This window comes from Hemitrygon akajei, chromosome 4, assembly GCF_048418815.1.
Source record: "Hemitrygon akajei chromosome 4, sHemAka1.3, whole genome shotgun sequence".
In the NCBI taxonomy this organism is placed as follows: domain Eukaryota; kingdom Metazoa; phylum Chordata; class Chondrichthyes; order Myliobatiformes; family Dasyatidae; genus Hemitrygon; species Hemitrygon akajei.
The window spans coordinates 39167004-39187602 of NC_133127.1; the positions used below are offsets into that span (position 1 = coordinate 39167004).

Here is a 20599-nt window from a genome sequence, read left to right on the forward strand (position 1 = left end):
GCATGATCACCATTCAGATTTGGCAATGAATGGCTGGGCTAGATGTGGGAAGGATACAGTAATGTTTGAGCTGGATGAAACAGATGCATGAAGAAAGGAATCCACAAGGATTGAAAAAAAATTAAAATTCTTATCTTGGCTCTGTGAGCCAAATGCTAACTATGTATTAGCTTTAGAGTATGCTTTTTCTGGGCTGTGTGACCTGGTATATAGGGTGAGATTTAAAGTACAACTATGGATATTAAACATTTTTTTTGGTCCAGATTAGGATGTTTCGTATGATTCCACTTTAAGATAATTATATTGAACCAGCGCTCCTCACAAAAATCTCCTTCACTTGAGCGAATTATCAAAATGTACTACTATTTGATTCAATACCAATACAAGATAAAGCAAATTAAGTTGTTCCTGCAACACACACAAAATGCTGGTGGAACGCAGCAGGCCAGGCAGCATCTATAGGGAGAAGCGCTGTTGACGTTTTGGGCCGAGACCCTTCGTCAGGACTAACTGAAAGGAATGATAGTAAGTAGGAGAGGGAGGGGAAAATGCAAAATGATAGGAGAAGACCGGAGGGGGTGGGGTGAAGCTGAGAGCCAGAAAGGTGATTGGCAAAAGGGATACAGAGCTAGAGAAGAGAAAGGATCATGGGACGGGAGGCCTAGGGAGAAAGAAAGGGAGAGGGGAGCACCAGAGGGAGATGGAGAACAGGCAGAGTGATGGGCAGAGAGAGAAAGAAAAGGGAGGGTAGAAAAAAAACTAAATATATCAGGGATGGGATAAGAAGGGGAGGAGGGGCATTAACAGAAGTTAGAGAAGTCAATGTTCATGCCATCAGGTTGGAGGCTACCCAGCTGGTATATAAGGTGTTGTTCCTCCAACCTGAGTGTGGCTTCATCTTGACAGTAGAGGAGGCCGTGGATAGATATATCAGAATGGGAATGGGACGTGGAATTAAAATGTGTGGCCACTGGGAGATCCTGCTTTCTCTGGCGGACAAAGCGTAGGTGTTCAGCGAAACAGTCTCCCAGTCTGCGTCGGGTCTCACCAATATATAAAAGGCCACACTGGGAGCACCGGATGCAGTATACCACACCAGCCGACTCACAGGTGAAGTGTTGCCTCACCTGGAAGGACTGTCTGGGGCCCTGAATGGTGGTGAGGGAGGAAGTGTAAGGGCAGGTGTAGCACTTGTTCCGCTTACAAGGGTAAGTGTCAGGCAGGAGGTCGGTGGGAAGGGATGGGGGGGGGGGAATGAATGGACAAGGGAGTCGTGTAGGGAGCTATCCCTGCGGAAAGCAGAAGGGGGGAGGCTAAGATGTGCTTGGTAGTGGGATCCCGTTGGAAGTGGCGGAAGTTACGGAGAATTATACGTTGGATCTGGAGGCTGGTGGGGTGGTAGGTGAGGACAAGGGGGACCCTATGATGAATAACCCGCAAGATTAGAATTCTGAAAATTTGGAACACTACCAGGAAGTTTTCTCAAAGTAAGTAAAAATTATTCAGTACACAATTCATTTAATTGATTTAAATTACAGTTTAAAAGCAATGAAAATTGTCACTAAATTAATAGCAGACATTACTGTTAGAAAAAATGAAATTATAAACATGACAAAATCAAACATATCACTTGCAAGTTATACTTTTGATTATCAGGCATAGTCATATTTGAACTGAAGCCATCTCCATTGAATTAGACAGCATTTTCAGATTATCTTGATCTGAAATTAAATCTACACATTTATAACTCTTGCATGAGAAACCTACCAAAGCTTCAAATACAAATCCTACATTTATTTCCATTTAGCTTTAATGCATTTGATTTCCCTGCTCTTGTTTTATTTTTTGCATTTTGAAAAAGGAAATCCTTTTAAACTGCTTCATTAGAGACTTATCTGGTTAAAGTTTTGTTCTGATTATGCTCCATTCTGTTTTTCATTATCTCCTGCTTTACATCAGAACAGCAGCAAAATTGTTTAACATATTTTGAAACTTTTTATACCATAATTATAGGGCCTAAAAAGGAATAAAAGGAAAAAATACATAATTAATTACACAGTAACGATTTATTATTCAGCTTAGTTTTGATATGAATGCTGGCTTGTATCATGTGTACTGCATATTTGCTGCATGGAAAAAGAATAAGACAACCTTGCATTTGGAATCGTGGATTAGAAACACACTAACAGCTTGATGGTTCTTTGCCAATACTTCCATTTCTTACAACAATGGATAACTGCAGCTCATCTACTGAGGATCAACTTTATTTGCCATACATGTGTATTAGGAATTTGCTGTTATGAGCAGGCCTGACATGCAACGAAAACAATATTCAATAATTATAAAGAATTATAACAAAAATAAGGTTAGAGTTGGAGCGATGGAGGATGAGAGATAACCTGATAGAAGTGTACAAGATGATGAGAGGCACTGATTGTGTGGATAGCCAGAGGTTTTTTCACAGGGCTGAAATGGCTAACACAAGAGGACACAGTTTTAAGGTGCTTGGAAGTAGGTACAGAGGAGATGTCATAGGCAAGTTTGTTTTTTTGTTTACACAGAGAGTGGTGAGTGCGTGGAATGGGCTGCTGGCGACGGTGGTGGAGGCGGATACGACAGGGTCTTTTAAGAGACTCTTGGACAGGTACATGGAGCTTAGAAAAATAGAGGGCTATGGGTAACCCTAGGTAATTTCTAAAGTAAATACATGTTCAACGCAGCATTATGGATCAAAGGGCCTGTATCGTGCTGTAGTTTTTCTGTGTGCTTTAGAGCTTAAAGTACATATATGGAATGAAATGTGCACAAGTACATAAATACCAGCATGTATTTAAAATGTAAACAGCATTATAAAATGTGGTTTAAAGTGTTTATTGTAAAGTGTAGTGACTGAGGTAATAGATGGGGGGGGGGGGGGGAAGCAAACTAGAATAGTTAATCAAATTAATTGCCTGGAGGAAGAAACTTTTAAGAGTGCTGTGAAATTTTTGTTTAATAGCTCTACAGTGCTTTCCAAAAATGGAGATTTTGCAAAAGGCAGTTTGCTGGCAAAGTAGCATCCACAATGATTTCTGCTCCCTGCTCTTTTGACCTGGGCATCACAAGTTCTGCAGTAATGGTAAACTGCAGCCACTGACCTTTTCTGCTGACATGACAGCTCACTGTAGATTTAAAATACTGTGAGAGGATGCTGCATCAAACCCAACAATAATGGCTGATGTGAGTTTTACCAACTGCATCCTCTTCCGAGCCGTTTTGTCAATGAAGAGGATATGTCTCTCCCATGAGGTCTTGCAAAATAATAATGCCCAGGAACGCAAATGTTGAAACAGAGCCCACTGTAGTTTTTTTTTATGATGAGTGGGTTGAGAGGAGACTAATTTCTTTTGATAACAATATGCCCCTCCACAATTTTAAGGGCATTTAACTCCAAACTGTTGTAATTGCATCAGGACACTAGCATGTTTATTTCCTGGTGGTATTTAGATTAGTCACCTCTGGTGATTAATCCAACATTGACTGCAATCTCTCAGTTTAATTGATGATCACTGGAGATGTAGTCATTAGTGTAGAAAGAAAAAATAGGAAAGAGAGAACACACCTCTGTACAGCAAGTGTGCTAACTGAGCAGGATGTGGAGATGTGCTTGCCTAGTGTAAATACTGCCTCCCATCAGACAAAGTTTGTGATCTACCTACTGATGGGACCTGGTACATTAAGTCTGGAGAATTTTGCTTGCTGAAGCTCTGAGTTGATGGTATTGAAAGCTGAACTGTAGTCAAAGAAAATCACAAAATATGTTATGGGGAGGCTAGGTGCTGTAGTATAACATCCAGATCAATATTAACTGCATCAGCCACAGATCTGTCAAGTGCTGTAGCCAAACTGCAGTGGACCTAGAACATGGATTTGAGAAATGACATGACTAGCCTTTCAAAAGTCTTCATTGCTACTGATGTGAGTGCAACTGGCCTGTAGTTAAATACAGCGATCTTTCATTTTGGGGACTGCAATAACAACATTTCTTGAAACATATTGGAGTAGTACATAGGTAGATTGACTAAAAATGTCTAAGAATGTGGATAGCCATTAGTGCAGTGTTTAACAATAGCAATGGAGACAGTCAAATCACTATTTTAGTGCTATCCACGTATTCTCTACTATCCAAAAATCTGTTCATCTGCTTTGAATGGAATCAATGACAGAATCTCCAAAGCACCTGAAGGTAGAGGGTTCAGAAGAAATTTCTCAACACTTTCGTCCCAAACTGTTCACTAATTTCTTTGCTGAGAAAAACAGCCAACCTGAATCCATCCTGTAAAACCCACCAAAAATTGTATTTTTAATTAGGTTACCACACATTCATCCATACTTGAGAATCAAGGCATACTCTATTAATCTCTCATCTGATAATTCCATCATCCCAAGAACCAATCTGATGAACCTTTTCTGCATTGTTGCATAACAGTATCCTTCGTTAACTAAATGTGCATCATACTCCAATTGTGGTCCCACCAATGCACTATTTAAATACAGTGGGATATCTTGTGTTTAAATCCACCTGCAGTAATGGCCAACATACTATTTGTTTTCCCAATTGCCTGCTGCACCTATAACCAACCTTGACTGACATGTTAAAGGACACCAGATTGCAATCAACATTTCTCACTATGGTTTTCCTAGCCAAGTGGAAACATTTAGTTTTTCATATGGTGCACAGCCGATACTCAACTCCATTTTACTGATCCATTAACTGCCAATTAAAGCACGAGGAAGATAGAGAAAGGAGAATACAGAAGGCAAGTGAGAGTTCAGCATTGACTGACTTTCTTTTGATCCTTGCCAAAGGAGTCTGAGTGTCCTATCACTGTGTGGCTTGCTGTCACAAATGTGTAGGCCTTTCTGCGTCATGTGGTGTTCCTCTGTTTCATTGAACGTCGGTGATATCGTAGGATGGCATTGTGGCTCTGCATTTGAGGACTATTCCTTTTATAGACTGTGGACTGTTTCAGGATTTTTTTTTACAAATAGCTGTTCCTTTTCTGTTTTGATGTGCAAGGGGAGGGTGTTTGGGGGTTGATGTTAGTTTTTTTTTTGTGCGGCGAAGGATTTTTTTGGGGGAGGGGTCAATGTTTCTGTTCTGTTTTGTGTGGGGACAGGGGCTGGGGGGATTGATGATGGGGTGATGGGGATGCCTTTCATTTTTGTGCAGAGAAGGGGGTAGGTTTGATGTTTGTCTAAACGACTTTTATGTTCTTTCTTTGTTTCGTGGCTATCTGGAAAAGACAAATTTCATTTAGTTGTACATGGATACGTGCTTTGATATTAAACTGAACATTTGAACCACATCTCATACTGTTTCTCTCAATTTCCTCTGAAGCTACCTTGCATTTTCATCACAACTCACATTTCCCAGGTAGCTTTGTCATTAGTGATCTTGGAAATATTACATTTGGTCCTGATTATAGCTGTACAGGGAACTACAGATATAAATGAGAGAATAAAGGAGAAACAAAGTGGCAGGCAACAGAAAGCTCCAAGTTAGCCTTGCAGACTGGATGCAGCTGTGTTATAATGCAGTCACTTAATCTGTTGAGTTACTCATGCAGAATTCTTGTCCTTTCACTCTTTCCTTCCCAGCATCTATGGATCCAAACAGTGCTTCTGGCAGCAATTCATTTGAACTTCTAATTGAGTGATACATTTGTCATCTCTAGGCTGAAGGAAAAACAAGCATCTGCAATCAGTATGCGGGACAACCCTGAGCTTCTTATTACCTGACATATTCCCCATCTCACTCCCACTTTGACCTATTATACCTTCTAGATTCTATATAAAATTCTACCACTGCAAGTAACTCAATTTCTCCATCTGCAGAGAACTGGCAATTTCCATTGCAAGGCTACACCTGTGATAATGCCCCAGTCTTCCCTCTCTATTAGCACAGCTCAACCTGCTGCACAAGTCCTGTAATTCTACATCTGTAATTTTTACATTTTGTTTGCACTTACACATTAATTGCCCTGATTAAACAATACCTCAACAACTTACCTTAATTGTAACTCTAACCTCACTTGCCTTAAGTAACCCATTGATTATTCGAAAGGTAACCCTCACATCCCCAGACTTTCCTGGTTCCAATGAAGGGTTTTCAACTCAAGATGTTAACACACGCTTTTAAAAAAAAACTACTGATGCTGCCTGACTTGACAAGCGCTCCCAGTATTTTCTGTTTTTACTTCATTACGCTGTAAAAACACGCCTTTCATTGTGATGCAAAAAGCAGCTTCATAGTCAATATAATTCATGGAATAAACTATCCTGCCTCTTGCCAACCCCCATGCCTCCACCCCATCATGGGCTTGGACCACTGAGTCCCACAGAAATGAAACAAACAGGCAGGTAATCGTTTATACTGCTCCTCAGTCTGCTCGAATTCTTAATAAAACCATAGTCCCTGCCCCTCCCCATGCCTGCATAGCTTTTACTCCCATAGCCAAAAAGAGGTTCTATGCACCAACTGCAGCTGGCACATGGAAAGCAACAGAAGTTAGCAGAGAAGTGACTACTGCTGCACAGCACAGCCACAAGCAATAGAACAAGTACAGAAGGCAGCACAACAAAATACCCATTAAACATCTGCCCCGTTATGTCAGCTATATAGCTAAGTTCATTTGGATTGTGCTAAGGTGGCCTCACATAGCTTTTGTTCATGTTTGGTTGATTCCCTCAGTTCTGGTGCACAAGTCCTCTTCTTGGTCAATATTTGCCATTTCATTCTCAAACAAGTCAACAGTATTTTTAATTTATTACAATGGTCATTCCTAGATAAACCATGGGTATAGGTGTTAAAGTATTCATAGAAATTTCAATATCTATGAATGTCAAAAACTGTCACTCATTTAGGATCAGTTGTGTATAAACCTTTACCATACAGCAGTGAAGGAGAGCATTTCATAATTTTGTTCACTAAAAATTAATCATCGGGACTGGACAACCTAGCAAAAACAAAAACGTTGCCACTTCTTTATACCAGCACCCTCCAGACTCAAGATGCCACTCAACTGATTGATTTCCTCCAGTAGATTGTTTGTTGCTCAGGATTCCAGCATCTGTGGAATCTTGTCTTCAGCAGAAATGGTATTTACCCCAACTTCTTAAAAAGAAATTTAAAATTCCTAACTTGATTAGAGAAAAAAGTTTGTGTCTTGCTAATTTTACTCAAGTATAACTTATGTTACTTCCAAGGATAACATTTCTACCTTTGAGTATGGGCAGAAGTATTTCGTTAACATTGATTTCAGGAAGGGAGGAGTTGTACACTTTCCTATTTACGCCAATTATGCTGAGATTGAGAAGCTTGAGAGGTTCAAGTCCCTAAAATGAAATATCAACAGTCTGACCTGACCCCAAACACATAGATGCCACGGCCAAGAAAACTCACCAGAGTTTCTACTTCCTCAGGAGGCTAAAGAAATTTGGCATGTCCCCATTCACCCTCACCAAATTCTATTCATGATCTAAAGAAAGCATCCTATCTGGATGCATCATAGCTGGGTATGATATCTGCTTTGCCCTCAACTCCAAGAAACAGCAGAGTTATGGACACACAGTGTAGAACATCACAGAAACCAGGCTCTCCTTCCAGGAATCTATCTACACTTCTTGCTGCCTCAATAAAGCAGCCAATATAATCAAAGACACTTCTCTCCATAGATGTTACTCTGCATTATGGCCCAGTATGGAACACCAATGTCTTTGAGTTGAAAATCCTACAATGGCAGTGGACTTGGCCCAATACCTGAGCACATCTACATGAAATGTTACCACAGAAAAGCAGCATTCAAAGATCCTCAACTTCCTGGCCATGCTCTTTTTTCACTGCTGCCATCAGATAGAAGGAACAAGTGCCTCAGCACTCACCGCCAGGTTCAAGAGCAGTTACCACCCCTCAGCCATCCCGCTCTTGAACAAAAGGGGATAACTACATTTGTTCCATTTCTGGTGTTCCCACAACTGATGGTCTCAGTTGAAGGACTCTTGTTATTTCACGATATTTACTTATATTTGCAGCTTGTTGTCCATTATCCTGTTTACAGTAATTGTTCTATAGATTTGCTGAGTAGGCCTGAAGGAAAAAGAATCTCAGGGTTGCATGTGGGGACATGCATACTGTATACTCTGATAATAAATTTTACTTTGAACTCTCCAGACATTCTCTATTATGCTCTACTGCCACCTCCCCCCCCCCCACCCAAAATCAGGCACAAGATACAAAAGCCTGACGAGCCTGGGCTTCTATTCCAGTGTTACAAGACTACTGAATGGCCCTCTAGTATAAGACAGACCCAACCTTAATCCACCTTGTTATAGCCAGCATCTAAGTGCACGTTGGAGAAATTCTCTACATTTTATTCCACATTTCTATTGGTTTTTCTTTGTGCTACCTCACTGCACTAATATGATGAAATGATCTGTATGGATGGCATACAAACCAGTTTACATCACTGTAGTTTGCTGCAAGTGACAATAACTAACTTACATTCTAACCAGAGCTTTGAAAAGCTATGGAAAAATATTAATATCTTTTCATTATTATGTGATCAAGTATACTGTCCTAAATAAGAGAACTATAGTGCCAGGGTACAGGATATTTCTGATTGCATCCACAATATCCTGAAGTAGGAAGAACAGCCGGAGGTCATGGTATATATTGGTACCATCGACATAGGAAGGAAGTCCTGAAAACAGACTACAGGGAGTTAGGAAGGAAGTTGAGAAGCAGGACCTCAAAGGTAGTAATCTCAGGATTACTGCCTATGCCATCCAACAGTGAGTATAGGAATACAATGAGGTGGAGGATAAATGTGTGGCTGAGGGATTAGAGCAGGGGGCAGGGATTCAGATTTCTGGATCATTGGACTCTTTTGGGGCAGGTGTGGCCTATAGAAAAAGGATGGGTTGCACTTGAATCCCAGGGGTACTAATACCCTGGCAGGGAAGTTTGCTAAGGCTATTGGGAGAGTCTAAACTAGAATCGCTGGGCGTTGGGAACCAAACTGAAGAGACAGAGGAAGAGGTGGTTGGCTCACAAATAGAGAAAGCTTGGAGAGACTGCGAGAGGGAGGATAGGCAGCTGATAGAGAAGGGGCGCGTTCAGACTGATGGTTTGAGATGCATCTATTTTAATGCAAGGAGTATTATGAACAAAGCAGATGAGCTTAGAGCGTGGATCAGTACTTGGAGCTATGATGTCATGGCCATTACAGAGACTTGGATGGCTCAGGGGCAGGAATGGTTACTTTGAGTGCCAGGCTTTAGATGTTTCAGAGGACAGGGAGGGAAGCGGCACTGTTGATCAGAGATAGTGTCACGACTGCAGAAAAGGAGGAAGACATGGAGGAGTTGTCTACTGACTCTCAGTAGGTGGAAGTTAGGAATAGGAAGGGGCCAATAACTCTACTGGGTGTTTTTTTTAAAATATATAAACTACCCAATAGTAATAGGGACATCTAGGAACAGATAGGGACACAGATTCTGGGAAGGTGTAATAATAAGTTAATAATAAAGTTGTCGTGGTGGGAGATTTTAATTTCCCAAATATCAATTGGCATCTCCCTAGAGTGAGGGGTTTAGATGGGGTGGAGTTTGTTAGGTGTGTTCAGGAAGGTTTCCTGACACAATATGTAGATAAGCCTACAAGAGAGGCTGTACTTGATCTGGTATTGGGAAATGAACATGGTCAGGTGTTAGATCTCTCAGTGGGAGAGCATTTTGGAGATAGTGATCACAATTCTATCTCCTTTACTACAGCATTGGAGAGGGACAGGAACAGACAAGTTAGGAAAGCATTTCATTGGAGTTAGGGGAAACACAAGGCTATCAGGCAGGAGCATGGAAGCATAAATTGGGAGATGTTTTCAGGGAAATGTACAGAAGAAATGTGGCAAATGTTTAGGGGATATTTGCATGGAGTTCTGCATAGAAACATTCCAATGAGACAGAAAGGATGGTAGAGCACAGGAACCATGGTGTACTAGTAGTAGTAAATCTAGTCAAAAAGAAAAGTTTACAAGAGGTTCAAAGAACTAGGCAATGAAAAAGATCTAGAAGATTATAAGGCTAGCAGGAAGGAGCTTAAGGATGAAATTAGGAGAGCCAGAAGGCGCCATGAGAGGATTATGGTGAACAGGATTAAGAAAAACCCCAAGACATTCTACAAGTATGGGAACAGCAAGAGGATAAGACGTGACAGAATAAGATCAATCAAGTGTGACAGTGGAAAAGTGAGTATGGAACTGGAGGAGATAGCAGAGGTACTTAATGAGTATTTTGCTTCATTATTCACTACGGAAAAGAATCTTGGCAATTGTAGGGATGACTTATTGCCGACTGAAAAGCTTGAGCACGTAGATATTAAGAAAGAGGATGTGCTGGAGCTTTTGGAAAGCATCAAGTTGGATAAGTCACCGGACCAGACAAGATGTACCCCAGGCTACTGTGGAACGTGAGGGAGGAGACTGCTGAGCCTATGGCGATGATCTTTGCATCGTCAATGGGGACAGGAGAGGTTCCAGAGGATTGGAGGGTTGTGGATGGTGTTCCTTTATTCAAGAAAGGGAGTAGAGATAGCCCAGGAAATTATAGACCAATGAGTCTTACTTCCGTGGTTGGTAAGTTGATGGAGAAGATCTTGAGAGGCAGGATTTAGGAACATTTCGAGAGGTATAATATGATTAGGAATAGTCAGCATGGCTTTGTCAAGGGGAGGCTGTGTCTTATGAGCCTGACTGAATTTTTTTTGAGGATGTGACAGCAGCAGATGATGTAGTGCATACGGATTTCAGCAAAGCATTTGATAAGGTACCCCATGCAAGCCTTATTGAGAAAGTAAGGAGGCATGGGATCCAAGGGGACATTGCTTTGTGGATCCAGAACTGGCTTACCCACAGAAGGCAAAGAGTGGTTGTAGTCAGGTCATATTCTGCATGGAGGTCAGTGACCAGTGGTGTGCCTCAGGGATCTGTTCTGGGACCCTTACACTTCATGATTTTTTACAAGTGACCTGGATGAGGAAGTGGAGGGATGGGTTAGTAAGTTTGCTGATTACACAAAGGTTGAGGGTGTTCTGGATTGTGTGGAGGGCTGTCAGAGATAACAGGGGGATATTGCTAGGATGCAAAAGTGGGCTGAGAAGTGGCAGATGGAGTTCAACCCAGATAAGTACGAGGTGGTTCATTTTGGTAGGTCAAGTATGATGGCAGAATTATAGTATTAATGGGATGACTCTTAGCAGTATTGCGGATCAGAAGGATCTTGGGGTCCAAGTCCATAAGAGACTCAAAGCTGCTGCGCAAGTTGACTCTGTGGTTCAGGCAGCATAAGGGGCATTGGCCTTCATCAATCATGGGATTGAGTTCAGGAGCCAGGAGGTAGTGCAGCTAGACAGGACCCTGGTCAGACCTCACTTGGGGTACTGTGCTCAGTTCTGGTTGCCTCACTACAGGAAGGATGTGGAAACCATGGAGAGGGTGCAGAGGATATTTACGTTGCCTGGATTGGGGAGCATGGCTTATGAGAATAGGTTGAGTGAACTTGTCCTTTTCTCCTTGGAGCGACAGAGATGATAGGTGACCTAATAGAGGTATATAAGTTGAGTGGCATCAATCATGTGGATAGTCAGAGGCTTTTTCCCAGGGCTGAAGTGGCTAACACAAGAGGGCAGTTTTAAAGGTACTTGGAAGTAGGTACAGGAGATGTGAGGGGTAAGTTTTTTTTACTTTACGCAAAGCGTGGTGAGTGCGTGGAATGGGCTGCTGTCGACGGTGGTGGAGGCGGTTATGATGGGATCTTTTAAGAGACTCCTGAATAGGTACATGGAGCTTAGAAAATAGAGGGCTATGGATAACCCTAGATAATTTCTAAGGTAAGGACGTGTTCGACACAGCTTTGTGGGCCAAAGGGCCTGTATTGTACTGTAGGTTTTCTATGCAACTATGGAGGGAGGATTATCGAACAAATTCTGGCATAAAGTTATAAATAAACAGTATAAATAAACACAAAGAAAACAGTACACATGAATATTTATACAAACAAAACAGCAATAATTTACATTCATTGGCTAGTAGAATGATACAATTTGACAGTTTACTACCTTGATAAATTACTTGAACTCAATGTACAGTTGCTTGCTATCAATAGCTTTTTCAAATTACAAAAATATTCTTAACATTCAAAATCATAGGCACATTTTGACACATTATTCATAAATTGGTGTTGCAAGTTATACATTGTTAATTGTCTGTGGTGACAGTGAGCCATCACTTTGATCTGGTGAAATCAGAGCATAAACATTTCCAACACGGCTGACAGGTAGCAATATTCAGAATATTGACCCATGCATGAGAAAACTGCAGTTGCTGCAAGATTCTGAAAATTTCATACAGTGTATCAGAAGTATTTACCATTACATACAAGAATTGGATTGTCAAGTATGTACAGTATCAATGGGGAGGCACAGTAACAGTTGCTAGCACAATGTTTTATCGTATTATCAACACAGACGTAATTTCTGTCAGTGTCTGGAAGGAGTTTGTACGTTTTCCCCATGACCGCATAGGCTTCCTCTAAGCACTCTGGTTTCTTCCCACAGTCCAAAGATACATTGGCTGGTTGGTTAATTGGTCATTGTAAATTTACCTGTGATTAGGCCATGGTTAGATCAAGGGCTGTGTGGTTCAAGGGGCTGGAATGGCCTATTCCTTGCTATATCTCAAAAACTAAATAAAAGAAATCTGTCAGTTTAATTTTGCCGCCATTTGAAAAAAAAAAACCCATTTTTCTAATATGTACATCATGACAGTGAAATGCATCATTTGTGTCAAATCAATTTAGTGAGGATTGTGCTAGGTAGCCCACAAGTGTCACCACACTTCCAGCACCAACATAGCACACCCACAACTCACTAACCAAAACCATATGTCTTGTTTTGGAATGTGGGATGGAACCAGAACACTTGGAGGAAAATTTGGTGGTCACAGGAAGTGTACTAACTCCTTCCAGGCAGTGGCAGGAATTGAACACTGATCTTACAGCTGGAGCTGTAAAACATTGCACTAACAAACACCACACTCTATTTGGATGATGGAGTCCAAAGTGAAAATTATATTTTATCAATAATATTAAAAAAATAATTGAAAGCTTAAACTAATTGAGATTTTGGACTTTAGGCACTGAAATGCTACTTTGAATATTTGACAAATGATTAAGCTCAGAAGAGATAAACTAATAGGATTGTTCTTAATCCAATCATTGCCAATTCAGAATTTCAGCTATTAACTGTTTAAATCTGTTAATAAATTTAATGTTTGTTAACCATGCTTCTCAGTGACTACCCTTCCCACCTAGATAATTTAAATGCCACATGATTGAAAAAAAATTGCAATACATTTCATTCGCGACAAGTTTTCCCATCCAGATTGCTTTTGCATTCAATCTACCGGTACTCAAACTATTGTGTCAAACAATGGTGCAGGTCAAAGGCCTTCAGCATATTACTCTTCAGTCCTCAAAAAGCCCAAATGGGCAGAAAGCATAAGAGTAATATAGTATACCTTTTCATTTCTTACAGCTAAGCTCTTAATGCCAGATTTTTTTGAATCAGTCTCAGAAGTGCTGCTTTTGCTTTTTAAAAAGCATGGCATACTGCGACTTGAAATGAATATTTGAAATTGCAGCAGTCAGTGCGTTTACTGGGGCAGAGCTTGATTGCAAGCCTCAACAAATTTAATATCAGGACCAAATAAATACCACTTTATAAAATTAAGCAATGTTCTATTCATTGGCCTATCTAATTTAACACCCAAATTCAGTTAAAAAAATGAAAATTTTACAAGTATGGTCATAATACATATGGTCACAATACATTAATACAAATACACATCATAATGCCTGTTTAACATGATTTTATATGGATAACAAATAACAAGTTTATAAGTCAGAACACTGATCAAACATTGAATACTTTATGAAGAACCAGGTTTTTATGCAAGTGCATTCAAACCTTTAAAACAGTGCAAACTTGAAATAGTACAGCTTGAAATATAGTATGAGAGATTCCAAGAGGTGTTTCAATATCATTTTAATAAGGAATAAACTACGCCAAGGTACACGAGAGACAACCAAAAGCATGTTGAGAGGTGGAATAGCTTTGGGAGTAAATTCCAGGGCTTCAGGCTAGTCAACTAAGAACAATTAACGCATGGAGGGAGGAAGAGAAAGAAAGATGGGGAGGATGCATTGAGCACAGCACTGTTCAAAGTACAGGAACTCCAAGGGTAATATGAAGAGGGATTACAAGAATAGGGTCCATATGCAAAATACAGTAATGCACCAGAACACATAATTTATCAAAATGAATTGACATACATAATTATTGAAAAATTATAAAATTTGCAGAAGTGGGGCACAGATTCCATGGGCTAAAAAAGTCACAATTGGAGAAAGTTATTAAACCGTAAGATATAGGAGCAGAATGCGGCCATTTGGCCCATCAAGTCTGCTTTGCCAAGTTCATGTAAAGGATACAAAACAAAGATCACTCGGGATAGAATTGGAAAGGAGACTACAAAACTGAATCACCCAATCATCACAATTTGGCACCCAGAAGAGATTGAAAAACCAACAGATTAGAAACATGCCAACACTGCAGGCAAACAGGCGACAAAATGAAGAGGAAAACAGAATTTCACTTCTGTTCAATACTCTAAATAAGCAACATGTTTCTGTACATAGTATTGTATTCAGATCCAGAAAGATCAGTTCTGACCTATTAGAATATGTTAAGACTGGCAAACCACTGGACTTCAAGAAATCTGACATGCCAGATGAAAAGGTACAGAACATTATCAATGTCTGCTCCAAGCTAAGTGGCCAGCTTAACAGAAACCTTGTAGATAGTAATTAAAAGAAATGGGACAAAATAGGGGCATCTGCAAGTTCAACTCTATCTCACTCTGCCTTTGAAAATACTAGTTATTTTCACCCTTCTCATCCAAGCTCTTGAAACTGCTGTCAATCCCAAAAATCATGCCTACCATTTTCAAGATTTATTGTTAAGTTTTCATCTCAGCCAATCATAAATGACATCAATGTAGTTGTAATACGGTAAATAGACCTTTATCTTAAATATCTGACATAATATCTCCCTCAGTGCCTCATCATCACCACCCACTTACATTGGCTAGCACTTGCAAAGTTCCACTTTATCCAGTTGCACTTCTATTCCCACTTCCTTACTATTACCTCCAATGTCACCCATTTCCGACTTGCATGCTGCCCTTTGGAAACAGGATTGTGAGCTTCCACAATTGCGGCTCATCCCAACAAGATCTCCATTCAGTTTGTTCAAAATTATATGAAAGAACCATAATTTCCTATGTCTAAAATTCACAAGAACAAACCCATTTCTTCGGTCCTCATGATAAATTTCCTTATTACTAAATTGCCAGAAAGGGTGATGTCCAGTTTAAACTACACTTTGCAATCCCAATCCAAAAGCAAATATCATTGCAAATTTAAAACAGCAAAAAACAATTATGTCCAGGTAGTTAAAAGAAAAAATGTTCAGAATGATTGTCAGACCACAAAGATGGTTACAAAGTTATTTTTAAAAAAAGGAAACTTAAGATAGGTACATGGGTATTAGAAAAATGAAGGCCTATATAGGTGGGATGGGTTAGACTTGTACAACAAAACTACCAAGATTGATATGGAGACAGGAGAAATTAAAAAGAATCAATTGGAAAAAGATATTCTAGCACTACTGGTCACATTGAAACTAGGTCATTTTTCCTCATAAGCTTTTTTTGCTTTAATTTACTTTTCCAGAGATTGATGGGGTAATACATTTAGTATTCAGTGATCCAGCCACAGCTGTGCAGACAGGTTTGAATGATCGACTGGTCCCAAGTTTAGTTTTCACATGACTGTACCTTCTTCCCAAGTCTACTCAATGCAGATTCTCATGACAGAAGCCAGAGGCAGGACTTTACATCCAATGGCAACACTCAAATTGATTATGTTAAAAATTAGTGGCTTCATGGCAATGTACCAGAAACCAAATCTTCTGGGAACTGAAGCTGCAGCAATCTTTGCTAACCTAGACAAAGAAGGAGACAAAAAAATTGCATTTTTTCTTGCAAGTTCCAACTATTCAAGGACTGCCACAGGGTCTCAATGGACAACACTCATACAAAAATGTTAAGCCATGGAAAAACCTTCAATCATTGAGCAGCTGGAACAGACAGCTTCTTAAAAACATAACAGTTACAGCATTTAGTGATAGAGTACACAAAATAAACCACTTACTGCTTTGAGCCAGAGCTTGGAGGAGGCAGTCAAGGCATCCCTCAATGCTATCTGATGTGCCATCAGCAGTTAGCTTCAGCTTTTGCAAGGCTTCATTTAAGTTATCTGCACATTATTTTAGGGGAAAGGGGTAGTGGAAAGCAAAAAGGAAAGTTTGACTAATACTTGTATACAAAATATTAAAACAGCAGTAAGACACAAAGCAAAGACTTTCCAACAACAGCATTTTGATGGTTTTAAAGTGATAACAATTAAAGGCAAAGATAATAGTAAGCACAAAACTCTACTATTTTTGATTACATTGGATAAAAAAAAAAGTAGAAAGCTGACTGCATGTTAAAATGGACGCAGAAACTAAAAAGGCAATTAGATCAGTAGTAAACCAGATCAAGACTCAGGCCTACCTATAATATCCTAAACATAATCTACTGGAACAAATCCAGTCACGGCATTTACACAAACCGATAGAAATAATCCAGTTTCTTTGCAGTCTTTGTCAATGACATACGGTAGCTTCAACCTCCACAGGAAGATTCAAATTTCATGCCAAATTCTGGAAATTTATCCTAGTACAACTGTGATAAACCAACTTTTACATTTTAAAAATGAGAGCATACACAAGCTGTAATGTAGGGTGCTCAAAATTCTGCCTGCTTCACTTTCCAGACACCACTCAACCTGAATTCTCCCCCCCCCCACCCCGTATTCTGTCTTTAATGCAGGAATATACTGTGTTTATTCCATACAAAAATCTGTTATTTTTGCATTATAGAATATGCCCAAATTGTGATGTTAATGATTTTCACTTCAGTCTCTCAAGCTACTTTAATGCACAGTCAAGTGAAAAATGCAAACTTTAAAAACGGTTCTCTACAGTACAGTTAATATAGCTGGAATATTTAAGGAATTTGTAGCACTAACAAATGTTACTTAAAGGGATTAAATCTGGTCAGTGACATAATTGCTTTGAATATCTAAGTGTCAGATCTTGCCAACTGTGCTAAAATCTCAAGCAATGTTGTAAATACTCTACAATCCCTGCAAATGTAATGTCAGATTTTAAAAAATGGGCAAAACAATAGCTTGAACTTAAGGTACCAAAATAATACTAGCCTAATTTTGTGACGTTATTGAGTTTACTGGGAAAAGACATTTTACACTTCTTCCTTCCCCATATCTATTGCTACACTTCAGAAGCAATGACAGGGAGGGAGGGAGGATCGTGAACTTCAATTAATAGCTTAGAAACAGAACATATTTTCATCTTTTGCAATACAATTAAAAACTATAAATGTATACTGATAAGCTATTTCATACCATTATATTATTCAATGGCAAAATACAATAATTTTCCTTACGAGGTATGAAATTTCATCTGCACTACCCAGACTTGCAATTATCTGTACAAAAGAATGGATTATGCTAACAGCATTCGATATAACTCAATGTGGGCATTATTGTGGCTGGCTGTCAGTTTATTACACAACATGTACTAAATTCTGGAGTGATACGAAGGATGAACAACTCAGATGGGCAGAAGGGTACAGAGTTGCCCATATCCCCCTCCCCTGGGAGAATCACAAACTGTTATTGTTACCATGCTGCTCATGAGAGAGAAAGAGATTAAAAGGAAAACAAGTTGGAACATCTGCTGCTGATAAGACAGAGGAGAGGAGCCATTGATTTACTGTTATGTCTTTTGGAGAGGGCTGTTTACTTGGTACCATTCTATTCATTAAAATTCCTCAGTGGACAGCCGGAGTGGGCTGGTTTGATGGACTAAGCCATTCAAAACTGATTGACACCTGAGACCCCGTGAGTAGGGATAAAAGTGAGGTCTGGGGAGACACCCCTCTGACGCACCAAGAGACACACTAGTGAGTACTGCTTAAGTGTTGGAACCCACTAGAAAGTGTGGGACATTAGAGACCGTATGAAGGATTGGTCAATTTTAACTCAGTGTTTATAGCGAGGCCGGTGGGGGCTTGTGTGTGTGTCCACCCTTGCCTGGGTGACGAGTCCACCATAGAAGAACGGTCTAGCTAAAGGACAGAGGGGTCATATCTGAATGGCCACAACAACACATCGACGGATCAAGAAAGTAAAGGAAGGTTTGAATGACAATGTAACAGGAGTAACTCAGCAGGTCAGACAGCATATATGGAGGGAAATAACTGTCGATGTTTCTGGCGGAAACCCACAGGACTACAACCCAGAATTCCAGATAGTTACTAAAGATCCAAAATGCCACTAAGAGATTCAAATTATCCAGTGCAAATTAAGCCTCTCCTAATTTTACAGCCACAGGAAAGATATAAGCCTTTGTTAGCTGACGTGCAAGAAAGGACAAGGGAAAATAAGTTCTAAAAGAGTCACCGATAAGCATCAAATGTTAATAAATTACCAATTGAAAATGCTAATCCAGTCACTCCATATTTTTCCCAAACATCTTTTTACATTACTATGGCTAGGACCAAGCTTTTCAGATCAGCTATTTTTCTTAACTATATATTAAAAAGACATTTTGCATTTGGACCTCTACACTACGAGGTAAGCAATAGTCTTCAAATAATCTCTTCAAAAGATGTCAAATGTCAGCAGGAAGTTGACGGGAGAATTTATTACAGATTCAGGTAAAAAGAATTCTGGCCACTCTCTCCCTCCCCCCACCCTCCGTAAGGGATTATTACAGGACTATAACTGATCACTCCTATCTTCAGCATGAGGTGGTAAAAGCTACTCTAAATTCGTACACCAACATTCTATGGAGATTCTAATACGATGAAGCTCTAAGAGTAACAGACGATTGCATGATTTTTTTCTTCACACACTTCGTCAAAGGAAGTAGCAGCTGCAGGCGAAAAGGAAACAGAACAAAATGAAGCATGCAGTTCTCTGTCCTTCTCGAGGGTTGGATTCACTTGCTGCTTGAAGTGCATTTCCCCATTGACCACCAGTTAGACAACCCTGTATAGCAAGCACCCCAGTATGGAGAGCAGCTTGCAAGCACGCTCAGAAATTCATTTGAAGTTAATGAATCATTGAAGGCGATGAATGCAAGAAGCTTTTTGCCCGCCGCCCCAATGCGTGACCAATTTTCCCTCTACCGAGTCTGTTCTCGTTGCGCTGTCCCCACCCCGGAACGAAAGGAGGCCAAGATGCGCGCATGCGTGTTGCCTCCATTTCCATCCCCAACCCCAGCAGTGACGGCCGCGCGCAGACATTCACAGGCACGCGGGCACTTACCCATGACGCGCCGGCGCGGGGCAAGGCTCGAGACCCCGCTGACGGTTGGAGCTGTTATCCCGCCCCCGCCTCAGGAGGTTCGGGGGGGGGGGCGGTTTGAAGTGGGACGGATCTGATCCCGCGGTGTCCTCGTCACAGGTCCGAGGAGAAGCACGCCGAGGGCGCGGCTCCCGATCGGGGATGAGCGCCTTGCAAAACGAAACCGGCCTTTCAGGTCTCTGCTCAATTAGTCTAACCCGACGCCGCAGCCTGAGTTGGATGTGGGGGCCTTCGCTCTCGGCGTCCTTCAAGGTGTGCAAGGCTTTGACGATGCGTTGCTGTCAAAGTACTTTCGCCCTCCGTTGCTGCTCTGTTCTCTCCTCAACCTTCGATAATACTGAGCAGCCGCCACCGCTGTTAGCTTTTCAGCACCACCGAGACTGCGCATCAAATGCACCGCCCCCTTTTTGAGGCGATTGGAGTCCGGCCTGCTTAACGTGCTTACCTTTGGTTATCATGAACGTCCATCACGTTATGCGCCTACCAATGAAACCAGAAGGGCGGGGTTTACCAATTTGCCATTCTTCCATTGGTTGCCCTCGTCTCCTTCCCGACCATCTTCCCCCTTGCTCTTTAAAAAGACATAGTGGTCCCGCCTCTCTATTGGAAGCTGCTTGTGAAGTCAAAACCCAGCGCGTCTTCCTTCATTGGCTACTTGAGATGTCAATTATTAACATGCTTCTTAGAGCAATTGCCCGAGGCTATTCAGCCCGTTCCTTCAGATCTTGTTTGCCGCTTTTATATGAGGCTTGCTGGGTCTGTTTTGCATTGTATCTCGCAATAAATAAACAAATGTGCATGTTGATCATGACTGATCAATACTATGTCGAGTATTCCTCCAATATTTTGTTTGTGTATGTTGAGTATTAAGTTTGGGAACTAGCTATTTTAGAACATAGCACAGTACAACGTAGGAGCAAACCCATTGGCTTTCGATGTTGTGTCA

General features: G+C 40.7%; 1 protein-coding gene across 2 annotated transcripts in view; it reads right to left on the reverse strand.

The window, feature by feature from the left end:
- The window catches only part of rap1gds1 (RAP1, GTP-GDP dissociation stimulator 1), a 79492-nt gene extending 59441 nt beyond the window's left edge, over positions 1–20051 (reverse strand). Inside the window, exons 1-2 of one of the 2 annotated variants that reach the window (XM_073042428.1) lie at positions 19615–20051; positions 16369–16473 (exon numbers count right to left, since the gene is read on the reverse strand). In XM_073042428.1, the coding sequence (XP_072898529.1) occupies positions 16369–16473; positions 19615–19618 (109 nt within the window). In that variant the 5' untranslated portion in view covers positions 19619–20051. The remainder of the gene's footprint in view (positions 1–16368; positions 16474–19614) is intronic. The other variant, XM_073042429.1, reaches the window with a different exon arrangement.
- Positions 20052–20599: the final 548 nt, after the last annotated feature.